Source organism: Eschrichtius robustus, chromosome 5, assembly GCF_028021215.1.
Source record: "Eschrichtius robustus isolate mEscRob2 chromosome 5, mEscRob2.pri, whole genome shotgun sequence".
Classification (NCBI taxonomy): Eukaryota; Metazoa; Chordata; class Mammalia; order Artiodactyla; family Eschrichtiidae; genus Eschrichtius; species Eschrichtius robustus.
In genome coordinates this window covers 125,417,729-125,441,016 of record NC_090828.1, presented here as the reverse complement: position 1 = coordinate 125,441,016, position 23,288 = coordinate 125,417,729, and the positions used below count along the sequence as shown (strand labels likewise).

Below are 23,288 nucleotides of genomic sequence, written 5' to 3'. Positions count from 1 at the left end.
GCCTCTTTCAAGAGGAAATGTGCCAGTATTCAGTCTATTGGTTTCCTGCTATGACCTTTGATGCATAAGGTGGGAATGAATGCGAAAAAGGATGCCGTGGAAATCTGGGGGCCTAATAAATATAAAATTGTGCCTTTATTTGAAACAGGATAAAATGATGTCATTCCTGTTACATCAGCTTGTCCGTACCACACACATTTGCATTTCTTCCGTTTGACTCTTTTAACCTTTTACACACCTTATAATTTTACTTCTTCTCTGATTATCTATTATTTTCCATTTAACTCCGAAAATCTTTAAAAGTATCTCATTTCAGAGATCCCTTCTTCCAAGTTTTGTTGATTTTTTTTTTCTATTGAAGATTAAATGTGTTTCCAAATACCACCTACACCAGCAGTTAACTTTCATGTGAGTATTTTAGCCAACCCAATGCTAATATATCCTAGTTTGTTTCAGAAATTCAACGCTCAGTAAAATCTAGTTTGCAACACATATGATGGTGCATACATTTAATTTAAAGTAGCAGATATTTATTTACATGGATTGGCTTTGTATGTCAAAATGAGGCCATCATGACCCCCACAGAACTGGAGGTTCACAGCTTCTATTTTTCAGTCGTGAGTATAGATTTCTGCTGGTTGGTCCCTTCTGTAGAGTCTAGTCCTCCATAGACCAGAAGCTTATACCTACAAAAGCTTGCTAGCTTTGGAATGTTCCAGTTCTTGTGAACAGTTAATACTATTATTTGTATTAAAAGCTAATTGGCCCATGTGGAGACAGTGATCATACTACCACTTACCGAACACTTCCTGTGTTCAAGGCTCTGTGATAGAGGTTGTGTACACATCATCTCCTTTAATTCCTACAACTTTATGGAGGTAGATTCTGTTGTGCCCATTATAGAGGTGAGAAAACTGAGGTTCAGCAAAGTTAAGGAGTTTATGTAGGGACAGAAAGGGCTTTCTGCTTCCAGCGTTCCTAGTCTTTTTATTGGCAAGAAAGCTTAATCATCTATATTCACTGGCCATAAATGTAGACAGAGTTAAAAAGCTTTCAGAATTGAAGATGAGAAAATCAAAATGAAGGAGAAATTCTCCTGGACTCACAGTTGGCAACTTTTTAAATGATCACATTAACAATCTACAAATTGTTAGAGTAATCTAGAGTAATTAAAAGAGGGCAAGATAAGAGAGATCCCAGGGTGGCTGATGGTCTCATGTCCCCATGCTTCTAACAACAATCCCTTAAAGAGCAGTCACCTTGGAGGAGTTGGTCTTTGGGGTTGCCTGTCAGGATGTGCTCCCAGGATGCATGGAGATCAGTTCAGACCAAGCACGGTGATAAATGCCACTTGAGTTTACATCATACTTTGGATATTTTGTGCATTTAAACAGCAGAATTGTAACTGATAAACTGTCCACATCATCTCTGTCATTCTTTGTTATTAGGATACTGAATCCTCTGAGAGGGATGTCACATTAGAGCATATTTCTTGCTCTGAAAAGCTGTAGGTTTCTCGAGAAATGAAAGTAACATTGGGAACACTAACCAAAGTAGAAAGAAAAATGGCATCATTGTTTTCTGTTGAGCATTTTGACCTTTCTAGAGGCTTCTGCAGGTCAGCTTCTGGTACCATCTTTTTTTCCGTGTCCTGAAGGAAGCTAAGTGTATATACGGTGACATTTTTCATTTTGATAGAGTTGATCTATTTTCCAGACTGTAGAAAACTGGGAAATGACTTTTCATTTAAATATAAGTTGAACCCCTTTGGGAAAGTAAAATAATTCAAGAAATATAGAGAAATGGCTGTTTCCAAGCCAACAGGAGAAAGGGAGAGTCTTTTTGGTTTTCAAATTAGTTGTTAGGGAAAAAGTTTTTCCTCCCATCAAACTTTCACTTTTCCTTCTTTAAAATAGATTAATCATAGCTGTGTAGGTTTATTTAGTTTTCTGCCTGTTTGTTAAAATGTGGAAAACATGAACAGTGGTTTCAAACGTTCATGAGTGAATTGTCACTTTGTGCCTTTTATTAGCCTGTATTTCAAACCCCACATTGCGAGAGCTCACTCTTTACTTCTGTGCCTTTCACTGGTAAGAATATGCTAATGGGTTACATAGACCATGTCTTTATGAACTGACAGTACAACTCCAAAGGACAAAATAGCTTCCAACCATAATCCAGTAGCATCGAAGTGTTGCTCTGCCGATCAGATGGATTACTGGAGTTCACATATTTTAGACTCTCATTAGATACAGACATCTGCTCATTTTTTCCTGCTTAAGAAAGACTGCATTCATTTTGCCTTTTTATTTATCTTTTCTGAAATTTATACTTGTCTATTTAAAAGTCAAAATAGCACCCTTGAAAATTATACAACCTGCTTTAATTTTCTCTAAAACTAACTCTTTAGAGCACAAAAGGCAGACACACTTGGCAGACCTGGGTAGGGAAACGGACTGTGTGACTTTGGACAAGTCACTGAACTTGTCTAAGGCTCAGTTTTATTACATTTACAATAGGGAATAATACAGAGCACCTGGAAAGTAGTATTGCTCAACAGGTAATCACCAGACCAGAAGCACTGGCAAGCATCTGGGAACTAGTCAGAAATGCAAAATTTCAGGCCCCACTCCAGACCCAAGGAGCCAGAAAGTTTGGGCTTGGGGCCTGGCAATGTGTGTCTTAACAAGCTTCCATGGGATTCGGATGCACATTCAATTTTGAGAACCACAACTCAACAACAAAAAAAAACAAACAACCCAATCAAAAAATGGGCAGAAGACCTCAACAGACATTTCTCCAAAGAAGACATACAGATGGCCAACAGGCACATGAAAAGAAGATCAACGTTGCTAATTATTAGAGAAATGCAAATCAGAAAGACAGTGAGGTACCACCTCACACCAGTCAGAACGGCCATCATTAAAAAATCTACAAATAACAAATGGGATCCAGCAATCCCACTCCTGGGCATATATCTGGACAAAACTATAATTCAAAGAGATACATGCACCCCTATGTTCACAGCAGCACTATTCACAATAGCCAAGACATGGAAGCAACCTAAATGTCCACTGATATACGAATGGATAAAGAAGATGTGGAGTATATACACACAGTGGGATACTACTCAGCCATAAAAAAGATGAAATAATGCCATTTGCAGCAACATGGATTGACCTAGCGATTATCATACTAAGTGAAGTAAGTCGGAAAGAGAAAGACAAATACCATATGATATCACTTACATGTGGAATCTAAAATATGACACAAATTAACTTATCTACGAAACAGAAACAGACCCACAGACCTGTGGTTGCCAAGGGGGAGGGTGAGGGTGAGGGATGGATTGGGACTTTGGGATTAGCAGATGCAAACTATTATATATAGAATGGCTAAACAACAAGGTCCTACTGTAAAGCACAGGGAACTATATTCAATATCCTGTGATAAACTATAATGAAAAAAATATAAAAAAGAATATATATATATATGTATATCTGAATCACTGCTGTGCAGCAGAAATGAACACAACATTGTAAATCAACTATACTTCAATAACATAAATCTAAAAAAATTAATTTTGAGAACCATTGCTGTGGAGATTAGCATGAGCTATACAGAGGACTTGTGTGCCACATTTTAGAAGTTCAAGGAATAGCAACTATTTTCTTTCTGTCATTACCCCCATTATATGGAAGAAACTGAAGCACAGAGCCAGGTGGTGACAACGCTGGAAAGAGCACCTGGGCCTTCTTGCTCAGCCGAGTGGCCGGCGTGGCCCCCTTCTCCACTCTGCACTCTCTCTTTGTAGGATGTGGTAGACAGTCAGATAGGCCTCAGTTATAAGTGCACAAAGTGTAAGTGGAGAGCACGGCTCTTCCAGACATAATCTAGTATAATACTAGCCCATCTCCCCGCTGGGGCCAGGTGATAAGAAACAGTCTTTCTCCTGATAAGAACTATTTTAGAAATTCTGAAATCACAAACTGTGATCTGCTTAGAATTACAGTTTTAGAGGTGGAAGTGGTTTACAGATCATCCATTTCAATTTCCACACTGTGCTTTTCAGAGGTCAGTGGAACTCCTCCCGGGCTGCATGTTAGGATCTCTTGGGGGACTTAAAAAATTCGAATGGGAACACCCGACCCAAAAGATTCTGATTTAACTGGTCTAGAATTTAGTTGGTTAGAAGTTCCTTAAGTAGAGTTGCCAGATAAAACATAGGAAACCGTGTAAACTTGGACGCCTAGGTACATACTAAAACATTATTTCATTATTTAGCTGAAATTCTAATTTAACTGGGTATCCTGTATTTTTGTTTGTTAAATATGGCAACCCAATCGGAGGATTGTAAGGTCTGGCTAGGGTTGAGAAACCCTTGTAGGGTTTCCCCTGAAATACTACAGCTGCCACTATAGTGACTTGGGGGAGCAGGGCACCATCTATGCCCATCAAACTTGCTTTTTTTTTTGTTAACACTTTTACATTACAAACGTTTTGTAAATTTTTACATTTACATTACAAAAATTTACATGTATTGTCTGTCTTAAGCATTGGGTCTCTGTAATAGTTTGCTTGCAAAAAAAGTTTTTGTTATGACTAAAAAAGATTTGTAATCCTCTCATCTAATTCAATATCTTTTTTCTGGGTAAGACCCAGAGACTCTCATAGCTAATTAATTGCGAAACCAAACTTCTCCATCAGAGGCTACTGCTAGGACCCTTTTCCTTTTTGCTGAGCTGTAAGTCAGGAATAAGAGGTGGTATGATCCTATATCTAAAAGTGCTGGATGAACATTTGGCAAGTCCCTAAAGTTTTGCCAGACACTGTACTCAGCCCAGGTATTAAGGTGTGATTTCAGTTCTCAAGGAGCCGAAACACAAATAGTGTAGCTGTCTCTAGAAAAAAATGCCACTGATTTCTATGGCTTGTTCCCTCCATAATTTGACTCTTCAAAGCACCTTTCTTTGATCTGCAAAATGAGAACAGTGAGGCTGAAGGACTGCACTGGGTTTCCCAGAGGCAAATGGAATCTAACCTAAATTTCCACTTTGCAAGTTAAAGGAGTGAAGAATATATGATGACAAATGACATAGGGATGAATCCCTGCCCTCATGGAGCTTCCATTCCAGTGATAGACAAGATAACTTCTAAGTTCTCTTCTAACACAAAAGCTCTAGGTTATTAGATATGGGGAGAAAAAGCAGAAAGAGAGAGAGAGAGGTGAGTTTTCTGTTTGTTGTTTTTCAGCGAAGGCTGCAGGACAGATTCAAGTTGAAAGGCAGATTCTGGGAAGAGTAACAGCAAATGCAAGCCTGTTCATCACCTGTGTTCTGTGCTGGTCCTCTGCTCACCTCTCAGACTCACTGGCACACACAGATCACAACCACTCCCAGCTGGCAACACCTTTATGTTATAAGTTTCTCTTGTAAAGCCACATGACCTCTGTTCTGCTGACTGCCTATTGGGAAGACTGGTGGTCACTGCCTTCTTCTGACCCTTTCTTCACTCCCCAATTCCCTCACTAGCTCCAAGCAGAAACTCTCTTCTCCTTTATGCCAACTCGAACTTGATTCTTCAAGACTGACCCCAAAAGTCCCTCCGGGAGATAGCCTCACTACTTCATGCCTTTTGCTGGGAATTCTGTTGGCTTTCAATTTCAGAGTCATAGACCATTCATGCACCCAGCCCATCAATAAACGTTCAGTAAGCCCTTGCCACGTGCCAGAGCTTCAGTGGAAAAGGTCACAATTCCTGCTGTTAAGGAACAAGCAGGGGAGGCAGATGGGGATAACAGCAATTTGATGGTCATGGTGAGATGAGGGGATTATGGAATCGCAGGAGAGGGACAGAAGCCTCGATCTAGAGTTCTGACTTGGAGGTGATCCACTCCGTTTGAGATGGGGAAAATAAGTCTTCATCTGACATGGGGGAAATAAGACCCTACGACAGTCCACGATGTAAGGTCACTGAGCAGGACGTGTGAGATCGACAAGCAGGCATGGGCACGGGTGGGGTGTCTATACCATACTTTTGGAAACTTTGGGAACTTATTTCTATGCTGCTGCTATTTTTTTGTTTTTTTGGCCTCGCCTTCTTTTTTTTTCTTTTTTTGGCCTCGCCTTCTGGCTTGTAGGAGCTTAGTTCCCTGACCAGGGATCGAACCCAGGCCCTGGCAGTGAAAGCGCCAAGTCCTAACCACTGGACCACCAGGGAATACCCTACGCTGCTGGTATTGTTCGCGGCTTTTAAAATTTCTAACTTATTCTCTCTACAGCTAGACTGTAAGCTCTGTGCGGGCAGGACCATGCCTCATGCTTCCTCTCTGTTGCCCCCAGCACTTAGTGATGATTCGTGGTGAGTCCCCAACGAGTACTAACTAAGTCCACCCATAAGCATGGCCAAAGGAGAGGTCTCACTCTGCCCAAATGGCCTAGGAGCCTCCTCTTGCACACTTAGCTTTCCTTCCTTGCACATCTTCCGGCCTGTAATATGAGTCCTCCAAAATTCAGTCAACGATAGGACAGCACACTCTATGAATCGCCCAGAAAGTCCTTAGAAACAAACGATATTCCTTCACCTGGACATGGGTCATATGATCCTTTTTTCATTAATTAGGCCCGATGGTGAAGTGACTGACACAGCAAACTCCGGAATGTGGGGATGTAAAGGGTCAGGTTGGCCAGGTGAATCACTGTAATGGAAGAAACTGGGATCTTTCCATTTTCCCCTCAGTTACCAAATTGTCTCCTTCACAGCTGGTCATAAAGGAAACTGACTGATCTTCTCTTTGCTAAAGTATCTCTTTAATATAAAACAGACATGGAACAACTGGATAGTCAAATTTTTTTAAAAAGTTGGATCTGTATGTGAGGACAAAAATACACACTGTCTGGGTACTAGGAAAAAAAAATGTGAGTTTTTTTTTTTAATTAATAAATTTGGAGTGAGCAAAGGCTTGTCACAAAAGACTGATGAGCTTGACCCTATGAAAATAAAATCTTCTATACTGCAAAGAACAGCCTAAGTGATGTTCCAAGCAAATGAAAAACTGGGGATGACATGGACAGTTTGTATCACAAATGAAGGAATAATCTCCCTAAATTTTACGAAGCTCTTAGAAATGGTGTTGAAAAAGACTAACAACCCAGTAAAAAACTGGGCAAAGGTCACTCCCGGATGATTCACAGATTCAGAAATACAATGACATTTAAGTAGATTTAAGCAGAAGTTCTCAGCCTTACTCTTCATAAGAGAAATCAAATCCAAAACACACTGGAAATACATTTCTTCTATGTAAGATTGGCAGAGCACAATGGTTTGACCTTGAATTTGTTGGTGAGGCTTTGGGGGGACCAGGCATATCGATCACTGCAGGTGGATGTGAAAACGGCCCAACTCCTCTGACGATGCGTTTACTATGACTCAAAAGTCTAATTCTGGGAACCCATTCCATAGAGGACTAGTTCCCTTAATTATGTAACTAGTACAGAGCTGTGAAAAAGAAGGAGGAAGACTTTTATGTACTGACATGGGGCGATCTCCAGGATATGTTGTGAATTGGAGGAAAACAGAACAAAACAAGATGCAGCACAGTGTGTACAGTTTGCTTTACTTTGTATACAAAGTATTTATTTGCCTTTGCTTGGTTTGCACAAAGAAAGACTCGAAGAATGAGCAAGAAACCAGTAAAGATGGCTAACCTATATGAGGCGTGCGGCACAGAGGTAGGGGAGAGGCTTCCGGGATCAAAACAGTAAAATCAAGTTTTGAAAAATGAGACCTGAGGAAAACTCTGAGAAGCTCTCCAAATAGCAGAGACTGCTGGATCCTGAAAGCTGAAGCTTGATGTCAGAGTCACTATAGGCTTTGTTTACATCAATAGAACATCAGGCCTGGGGCGGGGGCGGGGGTGGGGGCGAGCCAGAAGACATCCAGCTCGGGATTGGCTGAATGAGGGCAAGACAGATGCTTGCTCAAGATCACTCAGTAAGTTATGGTCCAAGAAGGCACATGCATGCTCCAGGATGGGTATCTGAGTCCTTGGGCACGTCTCAAAGATTTCGTGGGCACTGTGGTGCAGTGAACGATGCCAGCATAGCTTTAGGTCTTCCCTAAAAATACCGATCCTGCCACCTCTCCTTCTACAGAATCCTCATCAAATTCAGGAGGATACCTGGAGGTTTCTGGGGGCGGGAACATTCCAGGATGAAAAGGGCCAATGTGATATATTATAATTATAGCATAGGGTGGGCCAAACAAACCAAGACAAAAGGGAAGTTTTTAAAAAAGCGAAAAGATGAGGGTGGAAGAAAACACTGTTCATGATGCCTCTGGGGGTTCATAAACAAATAAGTAAGCTGATTGGTGGGGAGGCTGGGAGCCAACCACTAACCTTCTCTGCCTGCCCAAGACTGAGAGCCAGCTTGGCCAATACCATGGAAAGGATGCTGTCTCCTTTTCTAATTAAATTCCTTAAAGAGTGTGCTGATTTATTCATTTATAATACAATTCCTGGTCTGAGTAAAAATGGAACTTTGCCCCACCTGATCCAGCCTCACCATGTTTCTTGGGCCCCATGTAACTGAAACTGGAAACGATGACGCTGAGTGACAGCTTGGGGTATTGCTGCTTACTGTGAAAATAGATAGCAAGGAAGGAGGAGGCTACTGGGCTTGTTTCAGGGAAGGCTGAATCAGTTCTTTCCTACTTAGACTGAATTTTAACAACAGATAAAGAGAATATGACGTTTCCCTTAATGAAACTGTATAACCCTGGCTAAGTTATGAGGTGGGTTTACCCCTCTGAGGCTGCAGCTTCACATTATTTTGGCCCACAGTTTGCAAGGTCCCTGTGCTCCCCTCCCCTCCTCTGAATACCTCAACCTTAAATTCCAGGATTTGTTCTTTCCCTCAGCATATTTAACATAATTCCACTCATGCTTATTTAGCGTTCTACAGGTTGGAGGCCTTGAGACATCAATAATCAAATCTGAACTATTTCACGAGAAGAAGGCAAGGTGGGCACTGGATGGCAGATGGAACGAAGGCTCAGAAAAGCTAACATCATTGGTCCAGGGTCACAAAGTCTATTCACTGGAACCCACGTGTCCTAACTCCCAACTATGCGCATGTCCAACACATCCGGCCAAATAGCCCACGACTTGGTTTCTAGGTTCTAAGAAGTTCATAGAGGAAAACCAGTTGCGTGATTTGCTGAATGAGGCTTGACATTTTCCTGGCAAAATTCCTGGTTGCTGGTTCGGAAGGAACCCTGCTCTTTTTCCTGAGGTCATCTGCTTGGTTGTACAGTATGGATATATTTGTAGGTTTCTGGCTGGTGAAGGAGGGGTGGTTGGGATGGGAGAATATTAGAAATGGTCTCTGTCTTTTTTCTTCAAGTCTGAGAACAAAATATGCTAAATAATTAGAATCCATGTCTCCTTTCTCCCCACACCTCAAAGATTTGCACATCCCATTCTCTTTTTGCAAACCTTAATAATTACCTCTAGAAAGATTTCCCCTGAATACTGAGCTCTTTCCTTTCCCCACTGACCCTATTTCTTCAACAGAGCTCCTTCTACTGACCTAGCCTTTCTATTCCTGAGATTTATGTTACTCCTCTTAGTCTTAAGCATTCTGTGGAAGGGTCCTGGCAAGGGGCCCTTTCCAAATGTCACAATGTGCTTTTTAGGCAAGTATGAAACCGCTGAGGTGCCCCAGGGACCCCAAACACCTGTTGACGATGTTTTTTCTTCTGTTAACATCTAACTGCAATTTACCTGCTTCACTAGAGCAGCGTGAGGATTAACTGTCCTCGGGGAACTTTCAAGTCTGTAAAGGATTCCCGCCTCCCCGGGCACATGTACTCTAAGAGAGACAGAAATGAAATACTAATAAGAAGCTTAATGGGTAGCGGCCTCAAACAATCTGTGGTCCGTGTCAGTACTTCAGACGGTCGCCGTGTCCCTGACACTCAGACAGAGGCACCGGACCAGACGCCACAGGCCATGGTGAGAGGCCCAGACAGGAGCACGGACATCCCTTCCAAAGCCTCTTGGAGGACCTGCATCTTAACCCCCAGTCAGGTAGCTGGGCCAGGCCTGGTTCACCTGCCGGGCAGGCAGGGGGATTTGGCTGCTGTCATAGTTTGGCACAAATATTTGACAGCTTGCCCCTCCCAACAAACGTTTGCCGATAAGCAGAGGTTAATCTTGTCCCGGCTGCTTCCCAGCCCTGCTGTCATCTTGTGCAGGATAAGGCTTTGTTAGTAGGGCTGCCCTGTGCGTTATAGGAGGTTTAGCAGTGTCCATGGGCTCTACGCACCAGACAGCAGCCCTCCCTACCACCTGTGAATTGTGACAGCCTGTAATGTCTCCGGACGTCACCGAGTGTCCCATGGGGAGCACAGTCACCCCGTTTGAGAGCCACGGGGCTAGATGACCTAGAGTGAACACTGGAGGTATCCCTTGGATTATGGGTAAGCGCTACACAAAAGTCATTTTCAGATGCGCTTCTGGGGCTGCAGGGCGGCAGGGGCCTTGGAGGTCTAGCAGGTCCTTCTGTGCCCCCTGCATGAGACTGAGGAGATGCACACATTTTCACAAGTGAAATGGCGTCCAATTCATTGCTTATTTATTTAGATCCACTGCCCAGCTTTCTTTCAGTCCTGGCAGCCAAAGATGGCTATCTTGCACAGCACTCTGTATTATTTGCTCTCCCTACCTAGTCCACAACAAGCAAGGATTTGTTTTGTGCTTTGAAATTCTACTTTGCAAGCTCCTGTTTAAATGTTTGGGGCTGTAACGTGTTGGAACTTCAGGCGGGTAGCACTGGGGGAGCTGTGGTAATGGTCGGGGGGAGGGGATAATGTCCATCACAGAGTGACAAACTCTGGGGGGCATCTCTTCCCTCCAAAATCTCATTAGGGTCCCCGGACTTAGTCTGCATCTCCTCTGCATCCCGCGGTCCAATTTAATTGAGCGACGGCCTGACCACGGCACACGGCTCTTTTGACCTGAGGGTAAACTCATTCTGTCCATCGTGACATTTGCTTTCTTAAGGGCCTCACAACATGCAGCTTTAATAATTAAATGCAGGTCACATCGCAGCCTCCCTTTTCAAGCCTGTCTGAGGACACAGTGGGTTCTTTCTCATGGTTAGCTTCTGACCACGTGGTTTTTAGGAGCTAGTGGGGTTTTCTGTTTTGTTTTGTTATTGTGCATGACACTTTTCCCCACTAAAAGACCCCAAACTTTAGCAGAGTGCAAACCCAATTGGAATAGCTGAAAGGGCTGTGGCTTTTCTGATGGTGAATAAATGGTGACAGAGAGAAATTTGAGAACCTGGCCCCAGTAAGGGTCTCGGAGCGCGCCGCTTGTCACGGTCAGTACTTTCCATTTGTCACCCAGGAAAGTTTAACGCTAGGAGACGAATCCCTTGTGTTTCCTTGCATGTGTCTATTCCCCTCGAGTTGGGATGGGCTTGTCAATATAAAGCCAATCTTTAAAATGATCTAAATAAGAGAGAAGATCCAGGAAGGACTAAAAGATAACTCTTACCGGTAGTGTCCTTTTCAAACTAAAGATTTCTCCAGGGGAACTCAGAGTGATTATAACGAGTTTGGATTTAGTTTAACCCAATGCTGATTTTGCATATTACGACAATTTGTCATCTTTAAGTCATGTGCCAGATGAATGCTTTAAAATAGATGCAACTTTGCGTGAATTCTCTACAATATAGCAAAATCTGATTGCTCTATTAATAGCCAAAGTCCTTGGCCTCGGCAAGACAGAGTGGCAGCTTTTTTAAAATTCATCATCTCTGCATAATTTAGTTGTGAATCTCAAAATATTCAAGCTGAGGAATTAACCAGGAACTGGAGCCGTTATCCTTCAGTGTCCCTTTTCATAGTGGTCCACAGTCATCATGTCCTTGTGTTTTTCTAATTACTGCAAAACCAATTGTTTTTAACTCAGCTGCCCTGGCTCTTTGTAATTTGTTGAATGTAATCACCTTGAAATGAAGAAAACGCACTTCTTGTTCAGGAAACTGGGGCTTTTTTAGAGGAGTGTCATCAGCTGGCTGTGGGGACCGTGGTTCTGAAGCTTTGCTCGTTGGACCTGATCAGTGCATTTGAGGGTGAGGGGTCAGAGGAGGGAGGGAGCGCTCTTGAAAGTAAGTTCGAGAGCACGGTGATCTGTAGACCCTAGGGGGAAGTCAGTTTATGAAAACTAAAAACAAATGAAGCTCCGGTTCCTCACTCCGAGGGGCCAACAGCATGGCCTTAGGCAGTAGAACACAAGTGCTTAGTACTTGAGCAGCCCCTCTCTCAGATGATGTTTCGAGTCTGTAGGTCTGAGTAGAAGCATCGAGGGAGCAGGGCTATGTCACTAACCTGCCCTCAAACCCCAGTGTCCAGCACTGGCCTGGACACAGAGTAATAAGAGCTGAATAAGCCAGATGAACTAGAGTAGAGGTCAACTCTCTTCTTTGCTTTTATTCTTTCTGTCAATCTTGTTTATCTACTAACCACTCCAACTTAGAGATTTTCAAAGAACAAATATTGGAAGAGCAAAGGTTCTCAACCATTGTCTCCTTCAGGTCTCAAGGGTGTGATGCGTTTTCATCAACAAGAGTGACTCTCTGTGACAGTAACTCCCAAGTTGGGGCAGAGACTATGAAAATCAAGCCAGGGGACCGGGACCATTTAAAAGAAACAAAACAAAACAGAGGAGTCTGATATGCCTCCAGCAGCCCCCATGAAGAATCATCACTGAAGAGGAAGCTGAATTACGTCTGTATCCTGGAGAAAAATTGGAAAAATGGATTCACCAATTTCTCCAGCATAGCCATACAGAGAAGGAGAAATGTCCTTATAGAATTTCTCTCTGTAGGTGGCTGCTCTGGGTCTTTCTTTCTCTGGACGAGGAAAGGCCCAAATGGATGATGTATGTTGCATGAGGTTAACCAAAGCCTTAACCAGTCCTGTGTTGCATTTTTTTTCAACACTTACGATGTTGTTTACCATTTATTCAACACCTATGATGTGCCAGGCCCTGTGCTAAGTGCTGAACACGAATGAGAAGCGATCTTGACACTAATGAGAGAGATGAACATGCAAAGAATAACTATAATCTCAAGTGGCAAGTGGTAGAAATAAATACGGAGTATTGCAGGAGAACAGACAAGGAAGAGTAACATGGCTGATGGAAGAGCACTGGGAAGACTTCCTGGAGGAGGCAAAGCCTGAACTCAATCTTAAAGACTAAGCAGGAGTTACATAAAGGTTAGAGAAGGGTGTTGGCATGAAAGCCATTCCCGGAAGCGAGACCATGAGAGCAAAGGCACGAAGCCCCCAACTCATCGTGTGTTCAGGACAGAATGAGCATTTTGATGATGCCTAAAGTTTTCTGACAGGAAATGGAGAAAGATGAAGTCAGAGAGATAAGGCCACGGTGGCCTTTGTGAACCCTGCAAGAGGAGAAGATTGGGTTTTGTCTGTGAGTAACGGGGGGTGGGGGGGGTGGGGGGGCGTGGAGAGTCCTTGAAGGGTTTTAAGCAAGGGAAGAACGTGACGGGATTTCATACTTTGCCGGCAGCGTGAATGATGCGTTTGAGGGGGATGGGACTGGCAGGGAGCTGATGGGGGAGGGGCCCAGGGAAGCGGCGGATCATGCAGACCAGATGAAGGTGCTACTGGGGCAGCAGGAGAAGGGCGAGAGAAGGCGCAGGTGTGAGAAGCACCTCAGAAGGAAGCCAGCGGGCCCTTGGGACTGCCAGGAGGTGGAGGCAAGAGAAGGAAGAGTCCAGGAAAGCTTCTAGCTTCCTAGTCTGTACTAAAAGAATGGCAAGACCATCAGCTATGACAGAGAGCCGGGAAGGCAGACGTTTCTACAGGGGAAAAGAGAGGTTCTAGCTTGGATTTTGGCCCCTTGAGGTACCTGGCAGGGTAGGTGATGGTGCTGGGCAGCCAGATGGATGAATCAGAAGCTTGGGGGAGCAGCCTTGGTTGGAAATTGCTCATTCACCTTTCGCCAACCAGGTGCAGGGGCTTCGGTCCGGGCTGAGACTCGCCGCCCGCTCCGTGCAGAGACTGGGGCTCCATCGCTGCATCTCCACTGGGTCTTCCCTATTCTACGTTCTGGCCCTGGTTTGCCCTCTCTCTCTCTCCTTCCCCTTCCCACCTCTGTCCCTTGCTCCTGCCTTCTCCCACCAGGCCCCACCTGCAGGAAGGGGGCAGGAGTGTTTGTTACGCCTAGCCTGGCAATTTGGAGCGGGCAGCTCCATGGAAACAAAGCCACAGACTCACTGCACCCACTCCCTCACCTGCCTCGCCACCTGCCCAGCTGCTGAATCCCGCTCCCACCGCCGCCTCTCCACTAACACCCTGGCCTTTCTAAACACGTTTCAAAGTCACACCAAAGAAACGAACCGTGAAAGGAAAGACGTGTCTTCACTTGAGTGCATTATGAGCCCTTCAGCAGGGTTTTGGAAGGTAGGATTCTTTTGCATAAGAGGTCGAGGCCACTGAGTGTCCATTTCCTAGAAGCCTCGGAGGACAGATTGCCACTGGCAGGTGCCCTCCCCTACCTGAGGGAAATTTCAGGGAACCAGGGAGAGAGGGTGTGTTTGAGAAAGGCCAACAATCTTGGAGAACATCCACTAAGGCTTTAAGATCTACTGGCACATTCCATCCTGCAGGTTGGGGACCTCTATCACAAAACCTTTTTACTTAAAGAGGGAATGGGGGTGCTTCCCTCGTGGTGCAGTGGTTGAGAATCTGCCTGCCAGTGCAGGGGACACGGGTTCGAGCCCTGGTCTGGGAAGATCCCACATGCCGCGGAGCAACTAGGCCCGTGAGCCACAACTACTGAGCCTGCGCGTCTGGAGCCTGTGCTCCGCAACGAGAGAGGCCGCGATAGCGAGAGGCCCGCGCATCGCGATGAAGAGCGGCCCCCGCTTGCCACAACTAGAGAAAGCCCTCGCGCAGAAACGAAGACCCAACACAGCCAAAAATAAATAATAAATAAATAATAAATAAATAAATAAATAAAATACAGGGAATGGGCTCGGCGGGTGAGGGGCTAGGGGGCAATCTCACTTCGCCGGCACAGGTGATGAAAGCAAGGCAAAATTGTGACTCTAAAGGGGAGAAAGTCTCTACTGCACACCCAAGGCATGTACTCCTTTTGGTGTTTTTCTCTTAATTGTTGCTATTTTCTTTTCCTATCAACTTTGCCGACATCCAAAAAGTTACTGGTGCTGCATCGACCCTAAACGTCCCTTCCCAGGCTTGTTGGAAGCCAGCACACACCCAGAGGCACGCCAGCCGTCTGCACGCACTTTCCCTTCCTGGCAGCACTGACATCAGCCAGGGCTGGGGGGTGGCTGGATCGGTCAGGGTGGGCAGATGACAAGAGTTCTGGCAACAAGTCCATGTTTAAAGAGCGAGGGCAGATGCCTGGCTAGAGGGAAGGCTCTTCTTGCTGGACGTGCTGCTTCCAGGGTTACTCTGCACCTGATCCCAAGAAGCACCATGTGCGCAGAGGCTAAAGCAATGGAATGAAAGAAGACTGCTCCTCTCAAACAGGGATTTGCTCTGGATGGAGGGAAGAGCATGAACACAGTGAGGACAGAGAGACAAAACACTGAGGCTGAGACTCACTTCATCTTGCAGGGGGATAGAAAAAAAGGTAAAGGAGCAAGTTCATTGTTCACCAGGATCCACAGCCATCACCTAACGTGTATTCCTTATTGCTCGGCACAACTCGTTTAAACAAGCTAGGTTAAAACTCTGAACCCTAAAGTGATTTCTCTCATACTCAGGTACGTCCTCATTCAGAGTCAGACAATCTGTCTTAATCTTGTTTCCTTTTTCAGGATGTTTTCAAACTGCCTTTAGACCATCCCTCCTTCCCCATCCCCACTTCCTTCCCCCACCCCTGGAACCCCACTACCAGTGTGAGAGACAGGTCTCAATATGAAGACTGTGTCCCTCTTTTTAGCAGGTGGCACATGGAATCGTGGAATTCCTCCTTGACGTACTTTTTCCACTTGGCTTCTGAGACGTCACATTCTCCTCCGCCCTGCTCACTGCTGGTTCCTACCCAGTCTCCTTTGCTGATTCTTTCTCTTCTCCATGACCTTTAAAATTGGGAGGGTGAGGTCCTCTCTCTGTCAGCACTCTGTCCTCCTCCTGATCTCAGCTGGACCCAGGGCCTTAGATGCCATCGACACGCTGACACTCCAATTACCTCTCCAGACAAGACCTGACCTGCCCAACTGCAGTCTCACGCAGCCCACTGCCTACTCACACCTCCGCTTGCTCAATGGGCACCTCGAACTTACCATCGATTACCACGCTGCTTCCTCAAGCCCCGACCTCAGCCTTCTCCACTGCAGTGGGCAGAGCTCTGTCCCTTCTAGGACCCCACCTGGCAACCATCCTTGACCTTGCTTTTTCTTTCACCACCCCCCCCCACCTCCAATCTTTCAGTGATTCACATTGTATTTTTAATTAGAACTGGAATGAGACCATTCTCACTCCTTGTGTTGTACAGTGACCCAAATCTGGCTATTAATATTTAAAGTTAATTGCAATAAAAACAAATTAAAATAGAGGAAAATGGAACTCTTAGGGAAACTACAGCAAAAATTAAATTTAGAAATTCAGTTCCTTACACTAGCCACATTGCAAGAGCTCCTACGCCACGGGTGGGTGACGGCTACGGCACTGGACAGAGCCGAGACAGAACACTCCTTTCCCTGCCGAGAGTTCTATTGGCTCGTGCTGCCCACTGCGTTCACTGTTCCCACCCTGGTCCCAGCCACTGACACGTCTTGTCTGGATGAGTGTCACGGCCTCTTAGTCGACCTTGCTTCTTCAGTCTTCACGACATGGCAGCCAGAGCGGTCCTTTGAAAGCATCTCAGATCATGCCGTTCCTCTGCTCAGAGTCGTCCAAAGGCCCCCATGCATGGCTCTCGGGGGAGGAGCAAAGACCTCAGAAAGGTGAGCAAGGCGTACGAGAGAGAGCTCTGGCTCCTTTTCCGTTTACTGGACCTCGTCTCCCAGTCCTCCAACAGCCTCCCTCTACCACAGCCACGCTGGCCGCCCGCTGCTGCTGTCTCAAGGCAAGGCGCCTCCCCCAGATATCCTCCAGGGGCTCACTCCCTCTCCTCCACCACATCTCTGCTCAATCACCAGCTTCTCAGGGAGCCTTTTTCTGACTATTGCTCTACTTAAATTTTAACATCTGCTCCCACCCAACCACCCCTGCAGAGCAGTCCTGCTCTCCCGTCCTACCCTGCTTAACTCATCCTTTCCATATCTCCTTTCAACAAACTATATACATTTGCTAGTTTATTCTACCCATTTGTTTTACTGTCTGGCAGAGATCTTTGTCCATTTACTCACTGCTGGAACGCTAGCCCAGAGGAGGCTTTTAATCAGTATTTGTTCACTAAATGAATGGAGTTTCAGAGCCGGAGGAGCAGTTGAGGGTCAATGAGGTCAGGTTATTCACTGTGGACCCATGTTAAGTTCAGGGGAAGAGCTGGACTAGGACCTGGCCTGGCCTTAGGCGTCTTCGTGCGGAAGGACCCATGATGCTTAACGCCTTCATAGGCGTCTTCATGGGGAAGGACCCATGATGCTTAACGCCTTCATAGGCGTCTTCATGGGGAAGGACCCATGATGCTTAACTCTCCTTCCCCTTATCTGTCACAACCAGAGGGACGCTGACGGACCCCCGAGAGCTAACAAGGACAACAGCCTAACTAAGACACCAGGGGGGTATTCTCCACTTTCCTCTTGGTAAGCCTTTGCAGGGTTCACCCATCTGTCCTGCTTCTCTGGTGACTTGTAGGGTGCAAGCAACCAAGAGGAGACTCAGGTTCATGACTATTCTCACACGCCTATCTTACCCCCACGTATCACAAAGGTCAAGACTCTTGGAAAACTGGAAACACACGTGCTTGCTAGATTACGTTTTTTTCAAAAGCAACACATCAGACTTGTTTTAAAAAGGAAAGTCATAGTTTCATCACATAATTGCCAAATTAGTATTTGAGAAAAGTTGATTAGTACAAAAACAATGATTCTCCACTGTATCATTAAAATATGTCTGATAATCCAGAGCGGATTAGAAGAAAAGCAGATCCTAGACCACATTTTGTGTTAGGGGATCATCTGTCCTCTTGTTTCTGTAAGGAAATGCCATCTGAATATATATATTTTTAAATGCCTCGGGATGATGGGTTTTCTACTGCCAATTCTCTTTCAAATAAAAATAATGTGAGAAAGTTTGAACCTCGTATAAACAGACCTGCTCATAATGGCATGGGTAACGGGTCCAGAGTTACAGAGCATGATATGAGCAGAGAGCCTGGAAACACCCCATCCATGGCTCACTGGATGATTTAACTTGCCGAGGTATGTAATTAAGAACAAAGTTATCTTTATAGTCATTCCTTCATTATGGAGATAACTCCATTGGAGACTTTTTGGGAGACGCCAGATTGGAAATAAAATCCTTACAGACTGCACTGCAATGTCACTAAGATAATACCAGAAAGCAAATTGATGCATGTAGACAATCTTCCATAAGTACCAGAAAATTAGATCTCGGGAGAGACATGGAACTAAGATGTAAAATCAAAGCGGGGTGGAGACAGAGCCCAGTGAAAGGCGTGATGGACAGCTTCCCGAGAGAGAGGAGCCCCGAATGTCCCGGGGCCCGGCGTGCGTTACCTGGGGTGGTGCTCTTCATCACTTTCACTAACTTGCCCCTTCCAGCTCCAAAACCATTATTTCCATAGTCGGGGTCACTGTCACTATCACTGCCACCGCTGGCAGAGTACGCACACATTCTGGGTACCTTGTCCTAAATGAGTAACATGAGACCGTTAAGATTATTCACGCTAGTCAAAATGGGCAGACCATCCTGTGAGGATGGCTGTTGGTGTGGGCACAGAATTCCATTCCCGCTACCCCACCCCCGGTCTGCCTGGTGCGTCAATCTGCCTCACGCGGAGCTGGTGCATTCTGCTCAATTACCAGAGCTGCAGATATGGACCTGCACTGAGGAAGCCATTGACCACACGCTGCCACTGTGTCCCAGTCACAGGACAGTCCCCACAGTTACCCGCTCTGCATTTTGTACGCTGTTTTTATGGGGGTCTTAGTTTTCTCAAGTGCCAATTAGAGCTGCTGTCCCAGGCCTAATGGCTTATTTATTTAGCTGATCTCACCATTGGCTTTCAAGTATCAGAGGGTATGACAGTAATCAACCTTGGGAACAAAAGAATCAATGTTTGCCCAATACCTAATTTTATTCCAGCCCCTAAAAGGATAGGAGGCTTTAGGAAGGAACCCAATTGCTAGCCTATAGGGTTATACATATCCTCGAATCTACTAACAGTTCACAGGTCAAGGGACTTGGTCTCCCCTCTTGCTCACATGCACACATAGCCTGACCCAAGAGGAAGTCACAGGTGTGGCAATAACACCAAGTTCAGGAATTGTGGAGGTTGCTGATACCATATGGATGGTTCTTCCTGCTCTGCACACAAGTGGGATACTGATATCTAAGACCGCAACTCTTGTGTGTAGAATCAAGAGCATTTGGGGCTCTCTTTTATATGTTTGCAGACTGCCCTGTTAGAGCCGATTATTCCACACCAATCCCAGAGAGTTCAGGCACAGATGTATGGGATGCGTCTCTAAAGTCAAACCTGTTTGGGAGGGTGTCATTTGGTTGGAAATTATAAAAACACATTTTAGGATGTAAGCCCCCCTAGCTGGGGTTATAAATTCAAGCAGTTACTCATTTCCTTTATTCCTGCATTCACTTAATCATTCATCTACCCATTCAGAAGATGCTGCGCTAAGCATCTTAGTACCCAGTCTGTGCTAAGTGGTGTTCTAGGTTCTGGGGGTACAGAGCTCTATACAGGAGATACTGGTGGTCCAGCAAGGATGATGTCTGTGAAGGAGGACAAGTTTACAGCAGTGGTCCCAAGGGAGCCCCATGTCTAGAGTTCCAGCAGGACTCTGGGTATGATGAGATGCAGTTTTTCATTCCTCTACTCAACAGACAAAAATGGAACCAGGCACTGTGCTTGGAACTGGAAATATAAAGCTCACTCTTACTTTAAACTTTCCTTCCCTGGCGGTCAAGGAAGCAGCGTTGTGAGTTCCAAGCCACAGTTGTGACTCTTACAAGTCAGGGCAGGATTTCCAATGGGAAAAGCTAGTGCGGGGATGATGAGGAAGGGGACCCCAGAGAGGTGTGTGTGTTGGGGAATGCGAATGTTGGGTGAGGAGTGCCCTGCCATCACACATGGAGGGGACAGCTCCCTCCTGGCCAGCACTGAGTAATTCCCTTTCTCTCTCGCTCTCTTTTTTCTTGTTTTTTCTCCTTGGAATTGCTTGAGCCCTTTGCCACCACCGCCACCTGTTGTTTCTGAACTGTTTCCCCTCCAACTCTGGATGTCTTCTAGGATTTTTTCAATTGTTTGGTCCCCAAATCAAGCACAGAGTTCTTGAAAGAGTGCTTCTCAAAGTGTGCTCTGTGTACCGGCAGCCTTGTCATCACCTGGGAATGTATTAGACGTGTTCGGATCTCACCCCATCTGCACCAAACAGGACACTGGCTGTATGTGGAGAGCAGCAAGATGTGCCGCCCTCCAGGTGATTCTGATGTCTGCTCGTGTAGGGAACTACTGCTTTGGAGAAAATTGAGAAAACCCTAACACTTGAAAATTAAGTCATGACAGAATACACTGGTTTACTCCTTTCAGACCCCTGTTCTGAGCGCTGGACATGGAATTCAGAGGGCTGAGTTCTAACGTCAGTGTCCCAGTAACTTTTCCTTGGGCCCTGACCGTGGTCCAGCATCTCTGGAGCTGGTGTCCTCTGCTGTACATGGAGGCTGAAGGCCCAGGGGATCGCTTTGCCTACTTGTTCAGGGTACCATTTCCATACCGAGATGCTAAAGACTGAAAGAAGCCTCCACCATTCTGGCTGTGGGGTATTCTCAGATGTGGGCTAATCTGGGTATTTCGTCATCAAGGTTGGGTAGCAACCCTAGTAGAAATAGTGATAGGGCCTCCTCATGCCGGGACTGGGAGAGCCAAGGCGGCAAAAGCAGGAAGGGTCAAGGAAGGGCCGGGAAGCTCGGGTAATTGATCCTAATGTCCTTCCTCCCACTCTTCTCACTGCAGGCACCACCAAAGACCCCGAAGTGGACCAGCCCAAGGGCAAGTTGAGAAATCGTGAACAGGCTGAATATGGCCCAAGTAATTAGCTGGAAGAGGTAAGCGGGAGGGTGCTGACGAGGGACTACCACATAGCTCCCAGGGAGGACCCAAGAGTCCCGGAGCCCCGAGCTCCTCCCCGGGTCCAATCACACATCAGCAGGCCTGTGTGTTTGCCATCTCAGGGCGGATGAAGAACCCCCAGCAAAAATGATGGGGACTGAAGAGACACACGTCTCACTGACCCCGGCAAGTCATTTGACCACTCCAGGCTTTAGTTTCTTCATGCCAAAAGGGACTATAACTACACCTGCTTTACTGGTTTCATAGGAGCATAGGTTAAAGTAACTGATAAGATAATGAAAAAATATCATTGAATCATTCTAAGTGGTGCTCTTAGGGCTTGGGAGAGGGAATGACCGTTCCACAATGTCTACTCAGGGCACAGCATCCTTACCTCAAGAGTTGGGGTGCAGATGGGTGGAATCATTTGAATTACAAGAACCCACAGTGTTACTTAATAATTCAGGAAAAAAGGAGAGCCTTGGGCCTTGGTCTTTATGCACTAATCCCACAACAAATTTGACTTAACATTAAAATCTATCACAGAAGTGGTTAAGGAGGCCATTTTTCACACTCAGGACAATTAGGTGGAGGGTGCCCTCCTGTCGACTCTCCTTACCTGGGTCTCCGCAGCAGCGCTGTCAGCCGCCCAGGCTACAAGTGGCCTGCTCGCTGCTGCCGTTGTGTTTTCAGCATATTCGAATGATGAACAAGTCTGAGGCCTTGCCTTGGCTTCACTCTGCATTTGGGAATTGATTTTTCCTAAATGAGGAAATGTATATGAAATCACAATCAGCTTTCTTCAACTCTTTACAAGTTTAGGGATGAGGGTAAGGGGAGATAGTCAGAAATAATCCAAAGGGTCCAAACATGGTAACAGCTTGGCTTCCCAACATTCTGTCCCCTGCAAGTCTGTGCTAACAGAAATGTCTGCATAATTACGTGTATCTCTGGAGGATGTCCACCTTGGAGACCCAAAGGCAAACTGTGCTTGGACCACTTTTCCACAAAATGTTGACAGATTTTTCATGTTAGAAAGGGTTCTGTGGGCAAACTGCTTGGGAAACGCTGATTATTCCTCAAATAGTGTTATACATCAAATAACAAACAAGTTTCTGTTTTGGAGGACTTCTCGGAGCCTTCATTATGCTAATGGGGATTTTCATAATTTCCAAAGGGAGGATGTGAATTCACAGCCTTTCCCAAACATGTTTGAGCAGGGAACCCTGATTTTCCTAGGAAAACTTATGAAGGTCATTTTGAATTAAGGTGCTTTGCGAAAGTGCTCAGAGGCCCTTAAAGATCTTGCCGGGCAGTCTCAAGCTCATATGTGCATATACCTCAGCCAAGCTTGTGTTACATCGCAGGCTCTGATTTGGTAGGTCTGGAGCGGGGTCTGAGAGCTGGCATATATGACAAGCTCCCAGGGGCTGCTCTTGGCCCATGGATTACATTGTAAGTAGCCAGGGTGCAGTTAGCAGAGAATGATTAAAATGTCTCCATTACCCATAACAGCAGATTAACCTGCAGAGTGTAGTCTTTCCTCATGTCAGAAAGGAGAACTGCTGTCATTACCCTCCAGCCTCAGTGATTATCAACAGGACAGGCTGTGAGAGCCTTTCAACAGCATTTTGCTTGTAAGCAGAAGTGAAGTAATTGTATTTTCATCAGCAATGGGAGGTCTGTACAGTTCCTTCCATCTTTGATACGGGGATAAGAAAATAACCAATTCAAATGCATATATTAACCAGGAATTGACCGCTCGAAACCACTTTCCTTTTGTTCCAGCTAGATCTCCGTTCCTTAATGTTTAAAATGAGTAACCAATGGCCACAGAAAAGAGAGAAGCCTTGGAAAGCCAGCCCTGCCTCTGACCTGCAGTGACAACATCTTAAGGTAGACAGGAAGCTTCGGGATGGACGGCACAAAAATGTCCTGCAGTGTGTTGACCTCACTCTCTACT

General features: G+C 45.5%; 1 protein-coding gene across 9 annotated transcripts in view; it reads right to left on the bottom strand.

Annotated features, from left to right (window-relative positions):
* The window catches only part of NCKAP5 (NCK associated protein 5), a 1,051,318-nt gene that overhangs the window by 24,666 nt on the left and 1,003,364 nt on the right, over nucleotides 1-23,288 (bottom strand). For 8 of the 9 annotated variants that reach the window (XM_068545242.1, XM_068545246.1, XM_068545244.1 and 5 more), the window contains one exon: nucleotides 21,945-22,087. In XM_068545242.1, coding sequence (XP_068401343.1) covers nucleotides 21,945-22,087 — 143 coding nt within the window. Of the gene's footprint in view, nucleotides 1-18,755; nucleotides 18,889-21,944; nucleotides 22,088-23,288 lie in introns of all 9 variants that reach the window. The other variant, XM_068545248.1, reaches the window with a different exon arrangement.